At 41.4% G+C, this 23,739-nt stretch overlaps 1 protein-coding gene across 1 annotated transcript in view; it reads right to left on the bottom strand.

Annotated features, from left to right (window-relative positions):
• The window catches only part of LOC142143414 (cytochrome P450 2K1-like), a 42,110-nt gene that overhangs the window by 13,514 nt on the left and 4,857 nt on the right, over positions 1 to 23,739 (bottom strand). The window contains exons 3-5 of the mRNA XM_075201247.1: positions 13,956 to 14,105; positions 4,036 to 4,196; positions 2,471 to 2,644 (exon numbers count right to left, since the gene is read on the bottom strand). Of these exons, the coding sequence (XP_075057348.1) occupies positions 2,471 to 2,644; positions 4,036 to 4,196; positions 13,956 to 14,105 (485 nt within the window). The remainder of the gene's footprint in view (positions 1 to 2,470; positions 2,645 to 4,035; positions 4,197 to 13,955; positions 14,106 to 23,739) is intronic.

Genomic DNA, 23,739 nt, shown 5'->3' with positions numbered 1-23,739 from the left:
CGGATTTATTCACAATTGAGTGCTGCTCTCAACGCTGTTGGGTTTTTTCAGATGTAATTTGATTTCTATAAGAACTCATAAGTTCTTCAAAGCTGTGGGAGCTGTAATCACCATTTGTGTCTGAGATACATGGTTTATATGCACCAGAATTTTATAGTTATTTTTTTGTGAAAAATCAGGTCTCACTTATGCAGATATAACAATGTTTCTATGTTTTATATCTGCTAAAAAATGCTTTAATATTTACTTGTGGTTTATAGTTGCTACTGGACATTTGTTTTGTTTAATCTCTGCTGCCCTACAAAGTGCCATTGTCCACCCCAATTGTTGGCGCATGTTACCTTTTTCCCATTACACTAATTATTTTGGACTGTTCTCTGATCAATTACAGCTAAAATAATGTAATTTGATGTTGGAATCGATAAATTTGTTTTCATCTTATTAAGGTAAATAAACTGGATGTCTGAACTTAATTTCGTATAGGGGTGTGTTTGACCCTACAATCTTTCTGTGTCGATTTGAAAGGAGCTTGTTGCACCTTTCCACCCATCATCTAGATCCAGCATTTCCTCCTTTAATAAAATAAAGCCATCTTGCTGGGCAAATATCAGGTGCGAAAGACACAAGGGGCAAAGGAGTATTCTGTTTTGCACATAAGTTAAATACTGACTGTTTTTTTCATGTAGCACACAAATATCAGCTTTGAATTTCAGTGTACAAATAAGCTATCAAGTATTTGTGTGCTACATGAAAAAACAGTCAGTATTAACTTATGTGCAAAACAGAATACTAATTTGCACCCCTTGCATTGTAACATGGTTTTGTCCAGGAGACTGAAATAAGAAGTTTCTTAAGTTAAGATCCTTAATGAATCAGGCCCATGATCACTACAGAAATGGCTGTAGTGCTTAAAGTCTTATCACTACCAGATCAGAAATAGCTGTCAGTAATTCTGGAAAATTGTGCCTGGGAAGAGTTGAAATGTGCCAAATGTGCTGAAAATACTGTATGCAATGTGGATCGCACTAGAAGATGGAAAATTTAAACATGTATTATGTAGAAATTCAATCACAATTTATATCATTTTCATTTTCTAACAATCATTTTTTAGCATATCAACACTGTGACAGAATGTTCCGCCTATGCCACCCTGTCTGTTGTTGCTGGGAACCGGCTGGGCTTACTTTGCCACCGTTCCCTTTCGTTATCCCAAAAAGCGCCCTCTTGCCGCAGTAGGAGGGGCTTATAATACTGCCACCACTGAACTTCTTCTATGGCACTCAGAACCACGTTCCTTCTGGGTCACTGACGCTGCTAGTGTACCTCATTGCTGGTGTACCCGGGCTGGTAACTCTGGACCTCTTACTATGGATCATGGTGGCTGTGAATGGATCCCCTCTGGCCTATCACACTAACCAGGCTGCATGGGTAGCAGGCAGAGTGGTGGTACTGGAAAAGCTTGGGTCTAAACCTCAGACACAGCCGGAGAAAGGATTAGATTTGGGTCTAATCTGTAGATCACAGGAATACAGCGATATTGAAGATGTTTCCAAACAGGTCTTTGAAGCAAGATGGTTTATTTTCTCTCACCCTAGTTGAAGGTACCAGGGTGATCAGGTCAGATGAAGTCAGAAGAATGATTACATGCTCACACAGCTCATCTTTTATACAGTTCAGAAATAGTCTATTTTTAGAAGCAGGATGCAACCCTGCTTAGCAAAACATAAATTTACATGCATTGCAAAGCTAACAATATTTACATTTATCTGTGAAATTCTAGAAATGATGTGATGGTTTTCAGATGCAAAGAATACAGGAGCCAGTCTTAATTAAAAGTTCTTGCCTTCAAGGTTGAACCTTCACACATCAAAAGATCTAATTAACATGTGGCCTTTCATCAGACCGTTCGGAATAAATATTCACACAGGACAAAAAAAACCAAAAACAAGCTAGTTTCCCACATCACAATGAGCAAGAGGCTTTGTAAACACAGGCTCATTGTATCAGATATATACATCAGAAATAGGCATATCCTATAGCAAGGTTAAATAGAAAAAACTATTTTTCTACCCTGATCTCAGAGATACCGATTTCCTATATCACAGTATACAACAAAATAAGTGCCTATGCAAGTCCATAAATATGTGCCCTGTGCTATTTCCCTTCATTAAATTGATACCATAAGTTATTTATAATTGATCCAGTCACAAACACCTTTTACTAATATATGTTCAAAAATGTATAAAATGTTAAGCTTCAAAGACAACATACACTGAAGCTACTGGGATGACATATACTATATGAAGTGAAATTTGAACACAACATATGTCCTATATAGACTATGGCCCAGAAATGTCCTTTCCACTGCCATGACAATATCCACGGAGAAGATTAGGAAATGCTATAGTTATCAGATTACCTTTAGCAGTATCAAGTACATTAATTAGTATTTATATATTATTTTTTTTACCTCCTGCTGCTTGACAAGAAATGCATCAATAAACCCTCGCTGGTCATCTCTGTCCAGTTTTTTAAGATGATCTACAAATTCAGCAGTGAGGAAAGCATGCAGATCAGCTACATTCTTCTTGATTTTAGTGTGTGCACCAGGCAGGTATCGGAAGATAGGAAACAGATTGTACATCTAAGAAAGAAAGAGGACAAACATTGTTAGAAAAAACGTAATTAAAGAATACTTTTTACTTATACACATGTGATACAATTACATGTTATATTTACTGTACTGTTTATTAGTACATCTGCATGAAATTAGCCTTCTTCCCATTGAACCAATCCACCTAGCTATGGCCACAGATCATCTTCTGATCAGTCATTCATGCCCATACTTAATCAAAGTCACACCTAAATGACTAAACCACAGCCTTTAGAGGATCAGAAATCCAAATTATTCTATGATAAACTTCTGCTAAAGGTATGCCAGAGTTTGAGTAAGACTCGTTCGGAAGGAAGAAGTACTCACGGCCAGGGGCACCAATAGCGGTTGTAGTTATTACCGCTACTATGAGGAGATGCTGGCTGTACAATGTTTTTACCATGGCTTCTACATTGTACAGCCGGCGCCTCCTTGCATGACCCCCTTAACTACAGAAATAATAGTATCAGCCTTCAAAGTGACGTAATTCTGCAGTGCCATGATCTTCATTCACCATGGTTGTTGAAGGTGTGTTTCTGAAACAGTCGGGATTACCAGTTTGTCGTCAATTGCAGGTTTGTGCTGTCCATGTTGTGGAAACTGTTGTCGGCGTTCTAGTAGTCACGGTAACATACCCAACTCGCAAGGAGAGGGGGAAGCAGGAACAAAGTTCCAGGACCCGGATCTGCCTGGGGACCTTGACCTGCATGTGCAGTGGGAGGAGCCACCAACCTGGTGTCACCTTCAGCAGCTACTATGGAATGGGCCCTAAGAAGTTGATGTACTAGGAACCAAAATTCCTCTTGGCAGCCTTGCTTACAGCTAAATGTTGACTACAGAAATTCCTGTGCTGCCATGGCATCTGTTTATGTATTTCATTTGTTATCTCCCTTGGTAAATGTACTTTTAGAAAATTATTTTGCACAAGAGTAATATGAATTAATGTGAATGAAGCTTTCTGAACACACTATGATACTGAGCAATCAGTCCAATCGGCCCAATAGTGCCACGTGTGTAGCATCTAAATCCAATGCAGTCTTTCATAAAGATCTAATAAAAATCATTCAGTTCATTATCAGGCATGCTGACAATGTGATCACATGATGATCAATATTGACCTTTGTGACCAGTTATCATACCACTGCACTAACAGGTCAAAGGGTGAGCTGGTCACACAGTCCAAGTATTGAACATACAAATCTCAATTCTTTGTGCTTCAACATCTACATAATAAAATTAACTTATTTTTATGTCAGTTTTTAAGATTAACACAAATGATAATAAAAAAAAATTGTATGATAGTTTTTAATATAATTAGATGAACAAAGCACACGTTTTTTTAAAAAAAATCTGTAAATATTAATCTAAAAATAAACAATTACCACCGTTGAAGGACTCCCAAGAAGTCTCATATTTTCATCTATAATTTGCATGATTCTAAGTAAAACGGGATGTTGATAATCGAAACGTTGCCCATAAACAATTGATATAATTATATTTCCGATAGCAAAGTTTGTTTTTATTGTCAGGTCACTTGGTTTACCTGTTAAAGAATAAATACAGTAATGTGTGAAATAAAATAAAAAAATATCTAAAGGTTTTGCTCTACTGTAATTTTTATCTTATATAAAAGTATAAATAACATTCAAAAATATTTTGGCAAAAGTTTCAGTAGTTAAGTAAATACATTTGAGATAAGGTTATGATCACAAGTCAAGTAATTTTCCCATGCAGGACAGACATCCTGGTAATAATTTCACACTGGGACAGCCTGACATGTCTCAAAACAGAGCCGACACTCAGTGAAACATCAAATATAAATAAAATGTGAATTATTAAGTTCTGACAAAATATGTCATTTTTACATATCTCTGTACAACATTGTTTTAGGTTTAGTGTTTTCTTAAGAATTAAGAACATACTTAACACAATAGTTAATGTATCCATAATAAGCTCTGCAACATTGCTATCTGATAAAATAACTATATGTTCCAAAGGAGGCACTTTAGGATTTGCATAGGTGTAATCTACAGCAATAGATGTTTATTCAACCATTCCAACGTTTCAGTTTCAAACAGCTTTCCTCAGGGATGTAATATTAATATTGTCTCTTCAAATCCTTGAGTGCCACCGCATTTTGGACCATAAACATAGACCTCCCTTGGAAAAGAAGTGCAGAAAAAGGCAATGGGTTAAAGTACTTGATATATAATTGTAGTGCCAAGTTCCAGGATTAGTAATATAATAACTAGATAAGCAATATATCTGAAATTATGACAATTGTATCAAAATGTCCTGGCATAGTGTGTCCTCCTCACCATGAGGAAAGGGGGCATAGTGAAGATCTCTGTCCTCCACCACCTCCAGAAGGGATGCTAGGGGCCCTGAGCACAAGGGTGGTGGCTGAGGCAGCGCCCCAGTTTACAGTGTATGTATGTATATTTATGTATATATATATATATATATATATATATATATATATATATATTATACCAAACCTACATCTACAGCTGTCATTTTGTATTGGGGGATGAGTAAGGGAGAATACAACGTTGAGAGCATTATGCAGTGCATGAAAACAACAGTAAAAAAATAATAAATAATATTAAAAATAATTAATTAGAGGATAATTAATTAATATAATGAGAATTGCTTCTCTATAGCCTGGGCAGTTGTAGATCAGAGATTTGTCCTTCTTTCTTCCAAGTGGAAGAGAAGTGTTTTATCTAATACTATACAATGAAAGCAGAACCATATAGGTATCTACAATTACTTAAAATTGATAGTGGAACAGTTGTGACGGTGTACTAGTCAGTAGAAGGTGGGAGAAAGGTAAGCTATAAGAAAAAAAAAGTGGGCTTACTGGGAATGGTCAAGTTTTTGAGGGCTGGTGAATGAATCTGATGGCAGGAAATGCAATAAATGGGTAGCATCATGGGAGAAGACTTGTAGGCAGAAGTGAGATGCTACACACAGGCTAGCTGTAGATGTAGGAAGGTATTAGGGAAATAATTTGGAGAAGATATGGGGAGCCATTGTAGGGATTTTCAAAGTGGTGCAGTGATTATGGAGCAGAGAGAAAGGAAGATCAGTCTTGCCTTGGCATTTAGGAATGATTGAAGCAGGAAGAGAAGAGTGAGGGGAATGCCAGATAAGAAGAAGTTGCAGTAGTTGTGGCAGAAGATAATGAGGGAATTCATAAGATATTTGGTTGCGTCTTAGGTAAAAAAAAATGCATAGTCTATCAATATTTTGAAGGTAGATGTGACAGGACTGATAGGGACTAGATGTGAGGAGTAGAGCAGAAGGTGAAGTCAAGTGTACCACTAATGCATCAGGCTCAGGAGAATAAGGAAATTGGTGTTGTGGACATTGAGGGTGATTTTAGGTTTTCAGGGATTGATGATTCTGGGAGGATAGAAAATAATAAGCTCTGTTTTGGACATGTTGTGCTTTAGATAGCGTTGGAACATCTATGTGAAAATAGCAGAGCAGAAATTTAGATAATGGAGAAGTCAGGGGTGTACAGGTAGATTTCAACGTAATCGGCAATAGAAATGCTACTGGTGTACAGAGAGAAAATATGACCAAGAGCATAGCCTAGGGAATAGAGTGGAGAATGTGCCTGAGGTACAGACAATGAAGGAGTAGTTGTACAGGTAGGAATAGATCATTGATCACACCTTGAGAGAAGCCTAAGTGGTATGTTGGAACAGAAAACCAACTGAAGAGAGTTGAGAAGAGAATGATAGTAGACAACTAGCTAGTTGTTTGAACACAAGTCACTCAAATTTGGACACAAAGGGGAATAGATAAAAAGAGCATAGTTGGTGAAAGGCTGGGTCAAGAAATGGTTTATCTAGAATAGGTGAGACGATATTTAAGAGAGGATGGCAATATATTAGTTAAGATAGACAGGTTGAATAGGTGAGATAAAGGCAAGCATGCAGTTAGAGAAAGGAATCAGAAAGTTGGGAGGGAACAGGGTTGAGGGTGCAAGCTGTAGGATAGAATGATGATATGACTACAGAAACTTTGTGTCCTGATTACCAGGGAGAATGAACTGAGGGTAGATTGGGGAGTGTAGTAAATTGTGAGTGGAGTGGCAAGGTCTAGCACGAGAGCATATCTTGTTTAAAGCTTTTGAATTTATATTTAAAGTAGGTGGGCTGTGAGGGATGAATGGGGAGGTGATGCACGTGGACAGAAAAAGGTAGCAAAGATAAAAGAGTTAAAGGTAGCGAAGAAGTATGGGGATTAGAGGACCATGGATGTTACAGGAGTTAAGTAGGTTTCCTTAGCAGTGTTATAAAATGAAAAGAGGAATTTATAGTTGAGGAAGTCAGCATTATATCATGATTTCTTCCAGTGGCACTCAGCAATTTACAGGAGCAATTTTGTAGGTAACAGGTATGTTTGTACACCACGACCGAGGCTTGGTTTTCCATAGACTCCATGGGGTTTCTGAGCAAAACTTATAAGAGACATCCATTTGCTGCTGTCAGAATCCAGCACTCGGCACTAGAATCAGGACCAGCAGCTGGTTATCTGGACAATGGAGCTGCATTGTCTGAAATGAGTATGTTGTAGTGTGTAGTGTGTTGTAGAAAGAGGCAGTTAGATCAGAACAGGATGAAGTAGTAGTAGATAAGAGAAGTAGTTTGTGGTAAACGCAGGAGAAACTTTTTGAGTGAGGACATTGTTTTCTATAAAATTTATTTTGTTAACCTTTTTTTAACTGAAGAGGTCCTGTCACACATCGAAGTCCAACAGTTACTTTTCAAACCGGCTGTCAGGCACACTACCTCTATTTGTCCCTCCGCTCCAGGCGCAGAACATTGTGCCATAATAATAGTACTTTGCACAACAGAAGGCGCATGGTCCTTTAATAGCTCTGAGCCTGTGATCATGTGCTCTGTCCTGAGACCCACCCTGCTCTTCAGCTCAGCTTTTTAAACCAGCTTAATGCACAGGCCTGTGCTAGAGTATTAGGCTCCATACCTTTACTTCAGCGTTCCTGTGCATATTGTGGCTGATTCCTGTGTATCCTGACTGGGGCTGTTCTTGACTTTTTTTAAGCCTGTCATTTGGTACTCTGTATTTCTGATTGTTTCTGACTGTCCCAATGATCACCAATTTTGTCCGTCGTCTGCAGGGAGCTTGTCAGATTCACTATAATGGACAGATCCTTAAGGCCTGTTTGGCTATGCGCTACTCAGTCCAGAGATGCGGAGACTAACATGGCAGATGGTTTTCGCCAGGGACCCCTGAACGGAGGTATGGACTTTGCTGTCTCTTCCCCGCAGGTCGCGCTCCTCTGAGTGAGTGCCAGGCGAGATCAGTTGAGAGAACCCAGAGACTGGGGGTAGGTGATGATCGAACTGAAACAAGAGAAGTCCCGATGGTAAGAAGTGGCTGCTGGAGATTAGGAGTGCTGGAGCACAACAGAGTTGCCTAATACAAGGAGAGATATTCTGCACACAGTAAGGAACCCACTGAGAACAGCTGTATAATGGCTGGAGACAATAGTGAACATCTGCGGCTGATATAAAGACCAATGTGGATTGCTGCAGAGTTAATAGAGACAGGGGTGATAGCTGCAGCAAATATTGAGACCACTGAAGATAGATGCAGAGTTGCAGGAAACAGGAGCGATAATCTGCGATCCAAGGTGCAGGAGAGCAGAGGTAGCCATGTCTGATCGCTGAGCTAACTCAAAGAACAAGCATCTTACCTGTGGAACAGGTGCCTTAAATATCCTGAGGGATAATTAGTCTCCCAATGAATGGGAGGAGGAGGTGATAAAAGATAGGTCTACACATGCACAGTCCTGGAAAGCAGAATACTGGTGTCAGAAGGAGCTTCCATACCACAGAGCTGGCGGGATGCTAAAGGAGTGTGGGCAGATGAGTGAGTCGGACCCCGGGCATTAGGTCCGTGGGTCCGACACGTGACAGAGCTCTCTTAATAAAGGATTTTGTAATTTTGCCATTCTTGCATTTGCTTTCTCCCATTCAATTCCCAAAATAATTAATCAGGCTATATGGTTCTCTATCTCCATCACTTAACATAAATAGTCAGCCATCATATCTTCATCTCTACATGTATTGCTTGCAAAGGCCATATTTCTTAGACTTCACTAATAGAACATGTAAATATTATTTACATGCATTCCAAATTTATATACATGGGTTTTGGGGACCACCTCCGCTGCAAGTCTCAAAGTGGGGCTGGATGAAGCTTCCCGGAGGGACTGATTCTACAGCCCTCCTAATAAATATATACGAGTCCCCTTGTTTGATGCAGAAGTGCATCATTATGGCACATATTCCTATATTCAGCCAGATCTAACTTAATCGTAGCATAGTTATTAAACAACTGCTTAAGTAAACTAAGGTCTTTTAAAGCTCCACTCTTGGCTCACGATGAATGCTTTGCCCATCAAGAAGTGGGCAGAGCATTCTATCTTTCTATGTGCAGCATTATTATTCTTTTCCAGTCATCTCCAGTCTATTTTCTAGTAGCTGTCCCAATTATCACCAATTTTGGCCAAAGTCTGCAGCAAAATGTCTTAATAAAGGATTTTGTAATTTTGCCATTGTAGCATTTGGTTTCTCCCATTCAATTCTAAAAATAATGAATCAGACTATACGGTTCTCTATCTTCATCACTTAACATAAATAGTCAGCCGTCATATCTCTATCTGTAAATGTATTCTTTGCCAGGGCCAAAATCTGTCCTCTTAGAATGTGGACTTTCAATTGGATTGTCAAGACATGCTTTGGACAACCAAATCTGCGTCAATGTGATTATTATTCCTAATTATATATATATGATAAGGCCTAGCTGAACTGTCTGTTTTACATATTTCTTACACTTCACTAATAGAACATATAAATATTATTTATATACATTCCATATTTGTATACATGGGTCTTGGGGACCACACTTGTTTTAAGTCTTGGACCCTTCCCTTTACAGCAGGGTTGGGCAAAGCTTCCTCTGGGGGACTGATTCTTTAGCCCTCCTACTAAATATATATACGATTCCCCTTGCCTAATTCAGAAGGGCAGCATGCCGGCACAGATCTGCCTTACTTGTAGCTCCATTCTTGAGTAGTCATTAATGCTCTGCCATAAAAAAGTGTATAGTGCTAGTCTTTAAAGTTTTTGGCATGAGTGCAGGCTACCTTTGTCTATCATCATCTTTTATTTATATAGCAACAACAAATTATGTAATTATATAGTGCTTTACAACTGGATATCTACTTGTCTAATATCTACTGATGCCTCTGTCCATCTAATTACAACTGTTACTGCCTCTTCACTCTCCATGATGCATGCTGTCTAACTTTCCAAATTTCCTGTGTGCGTAGCGTTTCAACATTTTTATCTCTTACACCTTAAATTAATTTGTTGTTGTTGTTTCATTTATCTAATGGGTTTGCTTTAGTTGGTGACATGGCAGATGACATTTTTTTTGCAGCTGCTGCAATGTTCTGCTTGCGGTTTCCAACCTCCATCACATTTAGGGAGTTATCTTCCGGACCACAAGGTACAGCTACTATTATATTTGAATAATAATATAGAATATTGACTTTCCAAATGGCTTCTAATGTTGCCTAAAGAGGATTGTATCAGAGGTCATCTATGAATTTGTCAATTTGGCTTCTATTGTTGCCTATAAAGGATCACATTGATTACCATCTGCATATTTGTCTATGGTGGAAAACCTGAACCTTATCAATTCATCCGGATCTTTTCCAAAGAAGCAAAACTGGAAACTATATATTATTCGGTGGCAATCGTTTTCACGATTACCACAACCCCGACAAGCTGGATCCCTACAAAGAAAATCCGATTCGAAAAAAAACGACCTGAATATAAACAGACTTACCTAAAAAGCGAAGCTGCAGATTTCCGATGGCTCGAGCATGCTGACAGTAATTCCGAAGACACAGCTATCTGGTAGTTGACTTGCACGTCACTTAACAGTGCAACCTTGATAAATGTTAATTTAAAGCAGCAATGTCGGGGTTCATGAAAGTGTTTACTGAAACACTTACCTGCGGGCTCCCGACATTGCCGCTTTAAATTAACATTTATCTAGGTTGCACTGTTAAGTAACGTGCAAGTCAACTACTGGACAGCTGTGTCTTCGGAATTTTCTTGCGCTATCAGCATGCTCGATCCATCGGAAATCTGCAGCTTCGCTTTTTAGGTAAGTCTGTTTATATTCAGGTCGTTTTTTTTCAAGTCTGTTTATTTTCTGGATGTTTTTTTTTTCAAATTGGATTTTCTTTGTAGGGATCCTGCTTGTTGTGGTTGTGGTACTCAGTAAAACGTACCCAACCCACACTTATATCTGGTTTACTGGATTGGATAGCTACTCCACATAAGGACAATCATACTCAAATAATTGGAGATTTCAGTGTTTACATATACATTGTATAAATAATGTTGAGCTAGAGTGACAGATAATATAGTTTGAAATCTTGATATTTATCTATATACCTGGCAAGTTTAGCGTATAACAGGATTTTTGTATATTATTGTTTTCTAAAAAAAAATATTGATTACATTTGTTTCTTAAACCAGCGCTCTCTTGCATATCAAACGCAAACACCCTTTTTTAAAATAGATGTTACTGAATGACATTTAAAAATTGACAAGTATTGAAAAATAGAAAAGATTAGATTTTTACCATTTATTTGGGGGGGTGCAGCTGTGTTGGCACTCATACACAAACACCCAGTTTTTTTAAAAAAAAAATCAGATGTCACTGCCGAACACAAGATTACTTTTACTAGAAAAACTTAAAATGTTAAAGGATTCTGCTGCTAATAGTAACACTGCAAAAGCACACTATTTTTCCCCACTAAATATACTACTTAGTTCAGAATGATATCTCACTCAGTCTATATACTTTTTCTATTCTATATAATAACAACCAGTAGTCACTAGTCCGTCTAAACTCTCTGACAGAGTGAAATTAAAACCAATTTATCAGCAAATTATCGAAGCTGACTGATCTCTACAGAATTGCTTTACAATAATGACAGGATTATATTGCTTTCTATGTCCCTCTTTCACTCTGAGTGCTATTTTAAGAGCAGTATACTGCAGCTAACCTCCTCCTGACATGCTGTCTGTCAAAAATGGCACAGGAGAAAACGAGAGAGGGCTATATGTATATAGAAGAAATCAATCCAAAACTCTTGCACGTTTTTCATTGATATTTTCCCTGAAATTACGTTTTGCCTCATTTTAAGATCTGAAATTGGCGCACAAACTCAAGTCATGACTCCGTTTCACTCAGAACTCAAAATCTCGGATCTGTCAGATTTCTCTGAATCCGAACCACTCATCTCTAGTTTTAAGCTTAAAAATGGGCCTTGCGCCTTAATCTAAATGAACCCCTATATATCCTAGTTTACCAATGCTCTGACTTGTTCTGATATGTGTGCCTGTTTTATATATGTTCCTTTTGTATGCTATTCTGTCTCTGTTACTGTTATTTATTGCTTTTACGTTACTCTTTACTCTTTCCTCTTTGATTGTACTCTATGTGTGCTTTTGCTTTCTATGTGTAATGTAATTTGCTCTTCCTCTTTTACTGCGTCATTTTGTGTAGATACCTTTATTTACTTAGTTTAACCTTTGGTAGTTGATTCTACTTTTATTTTCTTACTCCTTTTCTAGTTACTGTTTAATTTCTGATTTTCCTAATTATTGTTACTACCTTCTCTAGTTATTGCCTTCTGTCTTTCCCTTATGTAGAGAGCACAGCAACTTCCCTGGTGGTAGGGAATGAACAGGGAGGAGAGAGCTCCTGTATGTTGTCCAAGGGTAAAAGCTCAAAGAGTGCATTTTTTCCTGTTAAGCAAGAATACAAGTACAATTTTACATAACAGGTATAACAAAATCTCTCACTGTCTAAAATCTGAGCTGGATGTAGAGTCCTAAACACACATAACTTTTTTTTTACTAATATAACTGAATGAATGTATACTCCTACAGCAATAAGACAAGCCAGTTTAAGATGGAGACCAGTGGTCCTAAGCTTTTAATCTCTTCTAACACAGCACACAAGTCTGTGTGCCTTAAATTAAGCAGATCTCTCCCAATATAAACACACATTTGTGTTATACATTCATATTACTGATAAGTAGGTTAAGATTGTTAATTTTTTTTTCACGCACCCAAAAAAAGAATTTGGTAAAAATTGCAGGAGATAATCTAGAAATAAAACGTCATCTGAACCACTTGCGCACTGTGAATTAGTAAAATGTGTAAATAGCCTACTTGTCATCCAATCTGAGATTTTATCAATCATCGCTCTCCTGTAGCTAATATCTATCACTTCCGCAAGTAAAATATTTTTACAATATTGTACAGTATATTATACTAGCCTACTTTCTCGGAATTTCCGGGAGGCTCCTGAATTTCGGGGACTCCTCCCGGACTCCCGGGAGTGCAGGCATTCTCCCTGATGTGATGGAGGTGGGGCTTAATGAAGCAATTTTGCATCATTAAAACCCGCCCCCTGATTTGAAATGCCGTGAATTTTAGCATTTCTTAGCAGGGGACGAGGCTGCGGTGACGCGATAGTGTCGTCACGCCCCCTCCTACCTCATGTCACATGACCTCTGCTGCAGGATCTCGCAGAGGTTTAAGTTGGCAAGTATGCAGTAAATCATGCTGTAATTTGGACATTACAAATAAACCAATGCATCAAGTTGAGGGATAATCTTAAATGGGTTTCATTACTGTGAAACGTCACAAAAACTTTTTTAAATCTCTTTTTCAAATAGATTAGCAAATGGTAAAACGGTACATAATGCAAACTTTGACCCTATTACACCATTCTCCGTGTTTATTAGCACCATCATCCTGACCAAATAAAACATACTTAATGTTTAAAAATAAGGTGTAAATAAGCAACATTTACATTTTAAAAAGATGCTATGCTGGCAATCGACCACTTTAAGAAATTCTAAATATGTACAATTTACTAGGTCCAGCATTACAGCTTGGGGCTCTTACTTGAGTTAAACTCCACACAGTACTGTTAACAAATTAATATCACCAAAACCAATTGTATCTTTTCCACCATTAAGTTAATGAAATATGTACTCACTAAATTTACAGAATTATCTCGGCCCTCCGTGGGCTGCCCAAGTGTGGGTGATATTACAAAATGCCTTTTTATAATAGCTATCTTGTATGTTATGTTTCAAGGCCATTTAGCATTGTGTATAACACATATGAGGCTGTAACAGCAACATATTAAGAAATTGTACCTTCCAAAGATTCAAATAGTTTAATCATATATCCACATTCCTCAATAATCCTGTCCTCTATTGTCCTTTTGCCCATGCCAAAGTTCCGTAATGTGGAGAGAGTGAATCTTCTCATAGTCTTCCAATTTTCACCGTGTGCAAATGGGAGTCCTAGGAAAGAATGAATAATACAGTGACATGTTCCACCAAACATTGGCAAATAAAAATCTTTGCTTTAATTATAATAATAGCTGAACATATACATAAAATAGCAGTTCAGTGGTCCTATAACATAAATAAGCTTCAATATATATCTGTTCCACCATTGAATTATAGGAATATCTACACAATAAATTTACGGCTCATTGATCCTTTTATATATCAATGTCAATGTCATTTTATTTGTCAATCTGCTAGTAATGATGTCATCAACAGCTATAACCTTTTCATATACAAGGTGAAGTGAAAAAAGCCCCATTGAGATTTGAGTCTATGGGCCAGATTTACTAAGCTGTGGGTTTGAAAAAGTGGGGATGTTGCCTAAAGCAACCAATCAGATTCTAGCTGATTTCCAAAAAAATTATTTTTTTTAAGTTCCTGAATTGTCCTCCAACTTATAGTCATGGGCCAAAGAGATCAATATATAGTGAAGGAGTTAAGGCACAAATGTTTTTCATGGGAATCATTTAGAAGGAAAGATGGAAGTTGTGCAAGGATTCAATATATGAGCAGTTTGAAGAAACAGTAATTTTTTTGTGAGCAGTACAAACAGTGATAGGATTAACTTCCAAAAGGTGTAGGTAGTTATTTTCGGCTTTAAAGAACTTTTTGAAGAAAAACCCAGATGGTTGAATGTTGCCAATTTATTAATTGAAAATATGGCTAAAAAAAACACTAAAGGGAGCAGTTCCTTAAAAAAAGAAAGGACGAGAGCGAAATGATTAGAGAGGTCAGGACATTGCAAGAATGGAACAGTGGTAAAAGCTGTCTATAGGAATGCAGTGATTGCATTCAACCTTCGCTTTTTATCAAACACTTGCAGTTTTTTTCCCTCTGCCTCTGGAAGATCTCTAGGTCTAGCACCAGCTTCAGCTGATTTCAATGGGGGACCCAAAGAGTTTTCAAAAGCATAGGATCATATTGTCTCTGGCCATTTTTATCTTGCTCTAAGGTTTCTAAGATTCATTACGTAATTAAGCACCGGATCTCATTTGTGCGCATACAACAATCGTATTCATGATTCTATTGACAAAACAAATAAGTTGCACAAGATTTGGTAACTCAAAACCCAAGTGTCATGTTACTGACTTTTGAAGATGCCACTGACTGATATTGGCGCAACTTAACAGGAAGGCGCGGAGTCTAACGCACCCCCGGTATTCACCAGGGACCCCCGCAAGGAGGTATGGGCTTGGCTGCGTGAGGTATGCAGGTTGCGGCTCTCCAAGTTAGTTTTCAGTGCAGCGGGAGAAAACAGGAATGGTCGCATAGTCTGGGTCAGATGCCAAACAATAGTGCAGTACACAAGGGAAATCCAGAGGGAATGTCAGAAGCAAGACGGAGGTCAGAATCCAGATAACAACACAGTCAAATCGCAGGACAAGAGAGTGGTCAGGGATGAGCCAGGAATCAGGAATCAATGTATCAAATACAGAAACAAGGTAAAACATGATTTGTGAATAAATCCTCGTTTGAGGTTCTCAGAGACGTATTTGGACAAAGCCTGAGTCTCAGGTACAGACAGAGGAAATACTCTGCCCCGGGGGATGCGCTTGCCTGGCACCAGATCAATGGGACAGTCCGAAGGGTGATGAGGAGGTAGTGATTTCGCAGCCACTTTGCTAAAAACATAGAGGAATTCAGAGTAGAACTTGGAAGGATATCACTGGAGGAGGTAGCCCGATAGGAAATGACTGGTTTTCCATGAATGACAAGTGCCAAACAATGTGAGTTATAAAAAGAACCCCAGGAGGTAACCTGAGTGTCACGGGCACTAGGAGTCTTTACCCAGGGATCACCAGATGGTAGGCTTACCAGAGCAATGTAGATGGTAATAGGGTACTCTGGTAGCTGGGTGATCACGGAACATGAAATGATGGCCGATGAGATGCTCAGGAAAGTCTATGACTAGCAACACTGGTAATAATGAGGTAATGATACACAAGGAACTGTATGGACAAGGACACGTGAAGGTAGTCAGTGGTCTGCGATAGCAAGTTGTACCACTGCTATAGTGAGGAGGAATGTCCAACAGAAACAAGGAGGTGATGAGAGTCAGCGGTCTGCGGGTAGCAAGTTGTACCGCTGTCTGAGTGAAGGAATGGAATCCAAGTGGAGGTATCCAGGTAGTCAGTGGTCTGCGGTAGCAAGTTGTACCACTGCTATGTGAGAGGATAATGGAACAGGTGATACCGGAAACAGGGATCAGTGGTCTGACATCAGCAAGTTGTACCACTGCATATATATGTGAGGAGGTGCACGGGGGAAGACTGCAACACAGGATATACACAGGCACCTTATACACGATCCACAGTAATATGCACAATATAGGTATATATATATGTAAATGACTGATCAGGTCTGCAATCTAGAAAGTCTCTTGAAGTAGTCCAGCACAATGATAACACAGTCAATGATGGCAATAGACTCAGCGGATAGCAGACTCCAGAGAGAACCAAACACAGTCCAGCAAGATATGCAATACACAGCACAGTCAATGAGAAGTATGCATACCGTGGTTCAGCAGTAGCAGTAAGATGGGATTGCAGCGGTACCTGAGCGGCTGGAGACCGACTGGATAGGAAGTCCCTGGATAGGAGAAGCAGCGGTCTAGCAGGTGCAGCGCACAGGTGAGTAGACCGACAGGGACACGAATCCACAGGAGTCAGCAACACGTGGAACTGGACTCATAGGAAACCCAGGAGAATGGAGATGATCCAGCAGAGGGTAGTAGAAGAGATACAAATCCAATGCTGACAGGAGGGTAGAGGCCAGTGGAACACGTGAAGGCGTGGAGAGTGGATCAGCAGGAGATGGACGATAGCGCTGACCACAGCGGCAGGACTCAGCGGCACACGGAGGTAACCAGTAGCAACCACAGGAACCAACAGCGATGGGAAACAGGAGTGCAGCGCAGGGCAGGAGCTGTAGATCACGAAGTGTAGCAGATGGTAATGAAAAGCGGCAGTCTCGAGGAAGTCACAGCAAAGATGAGATGAGAGTGTAGTGCACGGAGGCAGCGGATAGTAATCAGCTGGCAGTCACGATGTTGAACACAGGCGAGTTGCAAGCAGGAGACTGTAGTGCACAGAGGCAGCGGATAGTAGTCAGCTGGCAGTCACGATGTTGAACACAGGCGAGTTGCAAGCAGGAGACTGTAGTGCACAGAGGCAGCGGATAGTAGTCAGCTGGCAGTCACGATGTTGAACACAGGCGAGTTGCAAGCAGGAGACTGTAGTGCACAGAGGCAGCGGATAGAAATCAGCAAACAGACTTGATGAGAAGCAGGTGAGTGAGGTAAAAGCTGGAGTGCACGGAGGCAGCGGATAGCAATGAGCAAACAGTCACATTGATATAAAATAACGTTGAAGTGGTGTAGAAGACTGTAGTGCACGGAGGCAGCGGATAGGAATCAGCAAACAGTCATGATGATAAAGTTGATGGTAGAAGTGGTATGGAACCACAGTAGTAGAAGTGGTTTGGAAACCACAGGAATCAGCAGCACTGAATACACAAGTAATACAGGAACACCTTCAGAGACTCATGAGGAATGAGACTCCAAGATCAGGCAACGTGGTAGTGACCACAGGTGCTTAATATAGGGAGGTTGCCTGATCTGCCAATTAAGTTAAAGGGGTATACACTGAAGTATAGAAAAGGGCTGCGCATGCGCAGACCCTCAGGATGGTGGACGGCCACGGTTCCTAAATGTCCGGGAAGAGGCACTCACGGTCCGGTGAGTGACAGTACCCCCCCTTTTAAAGGTGGGCACAGAACGCCTGGAACCGGGCTTGTCCGGATTTTTGGAGTAAAACTTCTTCAAAAGGGCAGGAGCATTAAGATCTTCAGCTTTGATCCAAGAGCGCTCCTCAGGACCAAAGCCCTTCCAATGAACGAGGAAGTGGAGGACTCCTCGCGAAATTTTTGCATCTAGTACCTCGGTAATCTCAAAATCCTCCTCCTGATGGACTTGAACTGGCTGCGGAGCTGAGGGAGGAGTTGAAAAACGGTTGATAATAAGAGGTTTGAGCAAAGATACATGGAAGGCATTAGAAATCCGAAGACTCTTAGGAAGAAGAAGTTTCACACATACTGGATTGATAACTTGAATGATCCTATATGGACCAATAAAACGAGGGGCGAATTTCATGGATGGAACCTTCAAACGAATATTTTTTGTGGATAACCAGACACGATCTCCAATTTTTAGTGGTGGAATAGCCCGCCTCTTCTTATCAGCGAAAGATTTATATTTGACAGATGTCTTCTTCAAACAGGTTCTAACCTGAGACCAGATATTTTTAAAGGTCTGACAAACAGTCTCCACCGCAGGAACTTGGGTGGGCGGGAGGGCAGGAAATTCCGGAAAAGACGGATGGTGACCGTAGACCACAAAGAATGGAGTTTTGGATGATGACTCATGGTACATGTTGTTATGGGCGAACTCAGCCCAAGGGAGTAACTCTACCCAGTTGTCTTGATTGGCTGATGAAAATATCCTTATAAAAGTCTCAAGATCTTGATTGACACGTTCGGTTTGTCCATTGGATTGTGGATGGTAAGAAGATGAGAGTGCTAATCGTATGCCCAAGGTTTTACAAAGGGCTCGCCAGAATCTGGACACGAATTGTACTCCTCTATCAGACACAATCTCAGATGGACATCCATGGATACGGAAGATCTCTTTAATGAAATGTTCAGCCAGGATAGACGAGGAAGGCAAACCAGACAGAGGGATGAAATGAGCCATCTTCGAAAATCTGTCCACTACGACCCAAATAGTGTTATGGTTCTTACTAGGTGGTAAGTCAGTAACGAAATCCATACTAATATGGGTCCATGGTTTGGACGGAATGGGTAGTGGTCGCAGCAACCCTGCTGGGGTTCTGCGGGAGGATTTGAATTGCGAACATAATTCACAGGAAGCAATGAACTCTTTGACGTCTCTCCTCATTGAAGGCCACCAGTAACTTCGAGAGAGGATCTCAAAAGTCTTGTGTTCACCGGCGTGTCCAGAAAAACGAGAGGCATGGAACCACGAAAGGATTTTCCTCCTTAGAGTAGGAGGCACGAGGGTCTTCCCAAATGGTAGCGTTTTGGTGGATGAAGCAGCCAGTGAGATACATTTGGGGTCTAGAATGGTATGGTTGGAAACCTCTTCTATATCAGAGGACGTAGCAAAGGCTCTAGATAAGGCATCAGCTTTTTTGTTCTTGGCAGCTGGTTTGAAGGTAATTATTAATTCAAAACGGGAAAAGAAAAGAGACCATCTTGCTTGACGAGGGTTCAAGCATTGGGCAGACTGGAGATATGACAAGTTCTTATGATCCGTGAAGATCGTCACCGGATGGCGAGCTCCCTCCAACAAGTATCTCCATTCCTCTAATGCGGCTTTGATAGCCAGTAATTCCTTGTCTCCGATGGTATAATTCTTCTCTGCGGGTAGGAGACCCCGAGAATAGAAGGCACAAGGGTGGAATTTTTGCTGTTCCGAGCGTTGGGAGAGAATAGCTCCTAAGCCCACATTAGAGGCATCTACTTCTAGGAAAAAAGGGAGTGTCACATCAGGCTGACGAAGGATTGGAGCCGAAGAGAAGGACTCTTTTAATGTTTGAAAGGCTTGAATAGCCTCAGTAGACCATTGCTTAGGATTAGCCCCTTTACGAGTCAGGGCCACAATAGGAGATGCAATGGAAGAAAAGTCTTGAATGAAGCGTCTATAGTAATTGGCAAAACCTAAAAAACGCTGGATGGCACGAAGAGTAGTTGGCTGGGGCCAATGTAGTACAGCATTTACTTTGTCAGGATCCATCTTCAGACCAACTCCGGAAACAATATACCCCAAGAATGGAATCTGGGGTAATTCGAATGAACATTTTTCTAATTTACAGAACAATGAATTTTTCCGTAGCCTGGAAAGGACTTCTGCCACATGTTGGTGGTGAGAAGGCAGGTCCTGTGAAAAAATCAATATGTCGTCCAGGTAGACGACGACACATACATATAATAAGTCCCGAAAAATCTCATTGATGAAGCCCTGAAAAACAGCGGGGGCATTACATAGCCCGAAAGGCATTACCAGATATTCGTAATGCCCGTCTCTGGTGTTAAACGCCGTCTTCCATTCGTCACCGGAACGGATTCTGATTAAATTGTAAGCACCACGAAGATCCAACTTAGTAAAAATACGGGCTCCCTTAATGCGGTCAAATAGCTCAGTGATCAACGGAATGGGATACCGGTTCTTGATAGTAATGGCATTGAGTCCACGAAAATCTATACAAGGGCGTAATGATCCATCCTTCTTTTTGACAAAGAAGAACCCAGCTCCAGCGGGCGAGGTGGAAGGTCGAATGAACCCACGCTGGAGGTTCTCCCGTATATATTCAGATGTAGCTTGAGTTTCAGGTAACGAGAGTGGATAGACCCGGCCTCTGGGAGGAGTCTTGCCAGGAAGAAGATCAATCGGACAATCCCAAGAACGATGAGGAGGAAGACGTTCAGACTGAGCTTTATCAAAAACATCGGTAAATGAAGCATATTGAGGAGGGAGTCCCGGTGAAATAGCTGAAATGGAAGCTTGCTGTACCTTGAGAGGAATGACTTGGGAAAGGCAATGATGGTGACATTCAGGCCCCCAAGACGTGACTTGAGGGGTGCGCCAGTCAATCTGGGGAGAGTGACACTGAAGCCATGGAAGGCCTAGGACAATCGGACTTGTCGTAACAGGAAGAATTAAAAACGATATCTCTTCATGATGCAGAGCACCAATCTGAAGGGTTACTGGAGACGTACTCTGGGTGATGAGACCGTTGATGAGACGTGATCCATCGATAGCCGTCACAGTAATGGGAGTTTTTAAGGTAATCATTGGTAGAGACCATTGATTAACTAACGATTTGGAAATAAAATTTCCTGCTGCTCCGGAATCAATCAATGCCTGTGACTCAAAGGTCTTGGTAGCAAAGGAAATAGTCACATCAAAAGCGCAGACTTTAGATTTCATAGACGATGGAGAGGACTCCAGGGACCCTAACTTCACCTCTCAAGAACTAGTTAGGGCCTGGCATTTCCCGATCTCTTAGGGCAGGAGCTGAGGACATGAGTGGAATCAGCACAATAGATACAGAGTCTATTCTTGACTCTTCGTTTCCTCTCCTCAGAAGATAACTTGGAACGTCCAATCTCCATGGGAATCACAGCGGGTGACACTGGACGAAATTGAGGGTTAGAGCGAAAAGGTGCTTTAGCAGAAGTCGTTTTCTCAGCCTCTCTTTCACGAAATCTCATATCAACACGATGGCATAGAGAGATCAAATCTTCAAGTGACGAAGGAAGCTCTTGGGTAGTCAGTGCATCTTTAATTTTATCGGAAAGCCCCTGCCAGAAGGCGGCAACTAGGGCTTCAGTGTTCCACTGAAGTTCAGAGGCTAAGATCCTAAATTGAATGACGTACTGGCCTACAGTATGAGATCCTTGTCGCAGACGGAGGATGCTGGAAGCAGCGGAGGTCACACGACCTGGTTCATCGAACACACTTCGGAATGTAGAAATGAATTTGGCACTATCTTGTAATATTGGATCGTTCCTCTCCCACAGAGGGGAGGCCCAAGCCAGGGCTTGTCCTGAAAACAAAGAGATAAGATAGGCCACTCTGGAACGATGGGTAGAAAAATTTTGAGGTTGGAGCTCAAAATGGACTGAACATTGGTTAAGGAAACCCCTACAAGTTTTGGGGTCTCCATCGTACTTTGACGGAGTAGGCAGGTGAAGCGTGGAAGCTATAGACACCTGGGATGGCAATGGGGAAACGGAGGAAAGCACAGGAGCTTCAGTAGTAGCTGTCACAGTCTGTCCAGATGTTCCTTGGGAGGTTAATGACTGATAACACTGAAGTAACAGCTGTTGGCGGGCATCCTGTTGCTCCACACGGCTAACCAGATGTTGCAGCATCTCTTTGGCGGTAGGTTCCACATCTGGGTCTGTCATGGCCTGATCTTACTGTCACGGGCACTAGGAGTCTTTACCCAGGGATCACCAGATGGTAGGCTTACCAGAGCAATGTAGATGGTAATAGGGTACTCTGGTAGCTGGGTGATCACGGAACATGAAATGATGGCCGATGAGATGCTCAGGAAAGTCTATGACTAGCAACACTGGTAATAATGAGGTAATGATACACAAGGAACTGTATGGACAAGGACACGTGAAGGTAGTCAGTGGTCTGCGATAGCAAGTTGTACCACTGCTATAGTGAGGAGGAATGTCCAACAGAAACAAGGAGGTGATGAGAGTCAGCGGTCTGCGGGTAGCAAGTTGTACCGCTGTCTGAGTGAAGGAATGGAATCCAAGTGGAGGTATCCAGGTAGTCAGTGGTCTGCGGTAGCAAGTTGTACCACTGCTATGTGAGAGGATAATGGAACAGGTGATACCGGAAACAGGGATCAGTGGTCTGACATCAGCAAGTTGTACCACTGCATATATATGTGAGGAGGTGCACGGGGGGAAGACTGCAACACAGGATATACACAGGCACCTTATACACGATCCACAGTAATATGCACAATATAGGTATATATATATGTAAATGACTGATCAGGTCTGCAATCTAGAAAGTCTCTTGAAGTAGTCCAGCACAATGATAACACAGTCAATGATGGCAATAGACTCAGCGGATAGCAGACTCCAGAGAGAACCAAACACAGTCCAGCAAGATATGCAATACACAGCACAGTCAATGAGAAGTATGCATACCGTGGTTCAGCAGTAGCAGTAAGATGGGATTGCAGCGGTGCCTGAGCGGCTGGAGACCGACTGGATAGGAAGTCCCTGGATAGGAGAAGCAGCGGTCTAGCAGGTGCAGCGCACAGGTGAGTAGACCGACAGGGACACAAATCCACAGGAGTCAGCAACACGTGGAACTGGACTCATAGGAAACCCAGGAGAATGGAGATGATCCAGCAGAGGGTAGTAGAAGAGATACAAATCCAATGCTGACAGGAGGGTAGAGGCCAGTGGAACACGTGAAGGCGTGGAGAGTGGATCAGCAGGAGATGGACGATAGCGCTGACCACAGCGGCAGGACTCAGCGGCACACGGAGGTAACCAGTAGCAACCACAGGAACCAACAGCGATGGGAAACAGGAGTGCAGCGCAGGGCAGGAGCTGTAGATCACGAAGTGTAGCAGATGGTAATGAAAAGCGGCAGTCTCGAGGAAGTCACAGCAAAGATGAGATGAGAGTGTAGTGCACGGAGGCAGCGGATAGTAATCAGCTGGCAGTCACGATGTTGAACACAGGCGAGTTGCAAGCAGGAGACTGTAGTGCACAGAGGCAGCGGATAGTAGTCAGCTGGCAGTCACGATGTTGAACACAGGCGAGTTGCAAGCAGGAGACTGTAGTGCACAGAGGCAGCGGATAGTAGTCAGCTGGCAGTCACGATGTTGAACACAGGCGAGTTGCAAGCAGGAGACTGTAGTGCACAGAGGCAGCGGATAGAAATCAGCAAACAGACTTGATGAGAAGCAGGTGAGTGAGGTAAAAGCTGGAGTGCACGGAGGCAGCGGATAGCAATGAGCAAACAGTC

This window comes from Mixophyes fleayi, chromosome 3 (genome assembly GCF_038048845.1).
Source record: "Mixophyes fleayi isolate aMixFle1 chromosome 3, aMixFle1.hap1, whole genome shotgun sequence".
Lineage (NCBI taxonomy): Eukaryota > Metazoa > Chordata > Amphibia > Anura > Limnodynastidae > Mixophyes > Mixophyes fleayi.
Note: the sequence above shows the minus strand (reverse complement) of the source record. Positions and strands in the feature narration are given on the sequence as shown.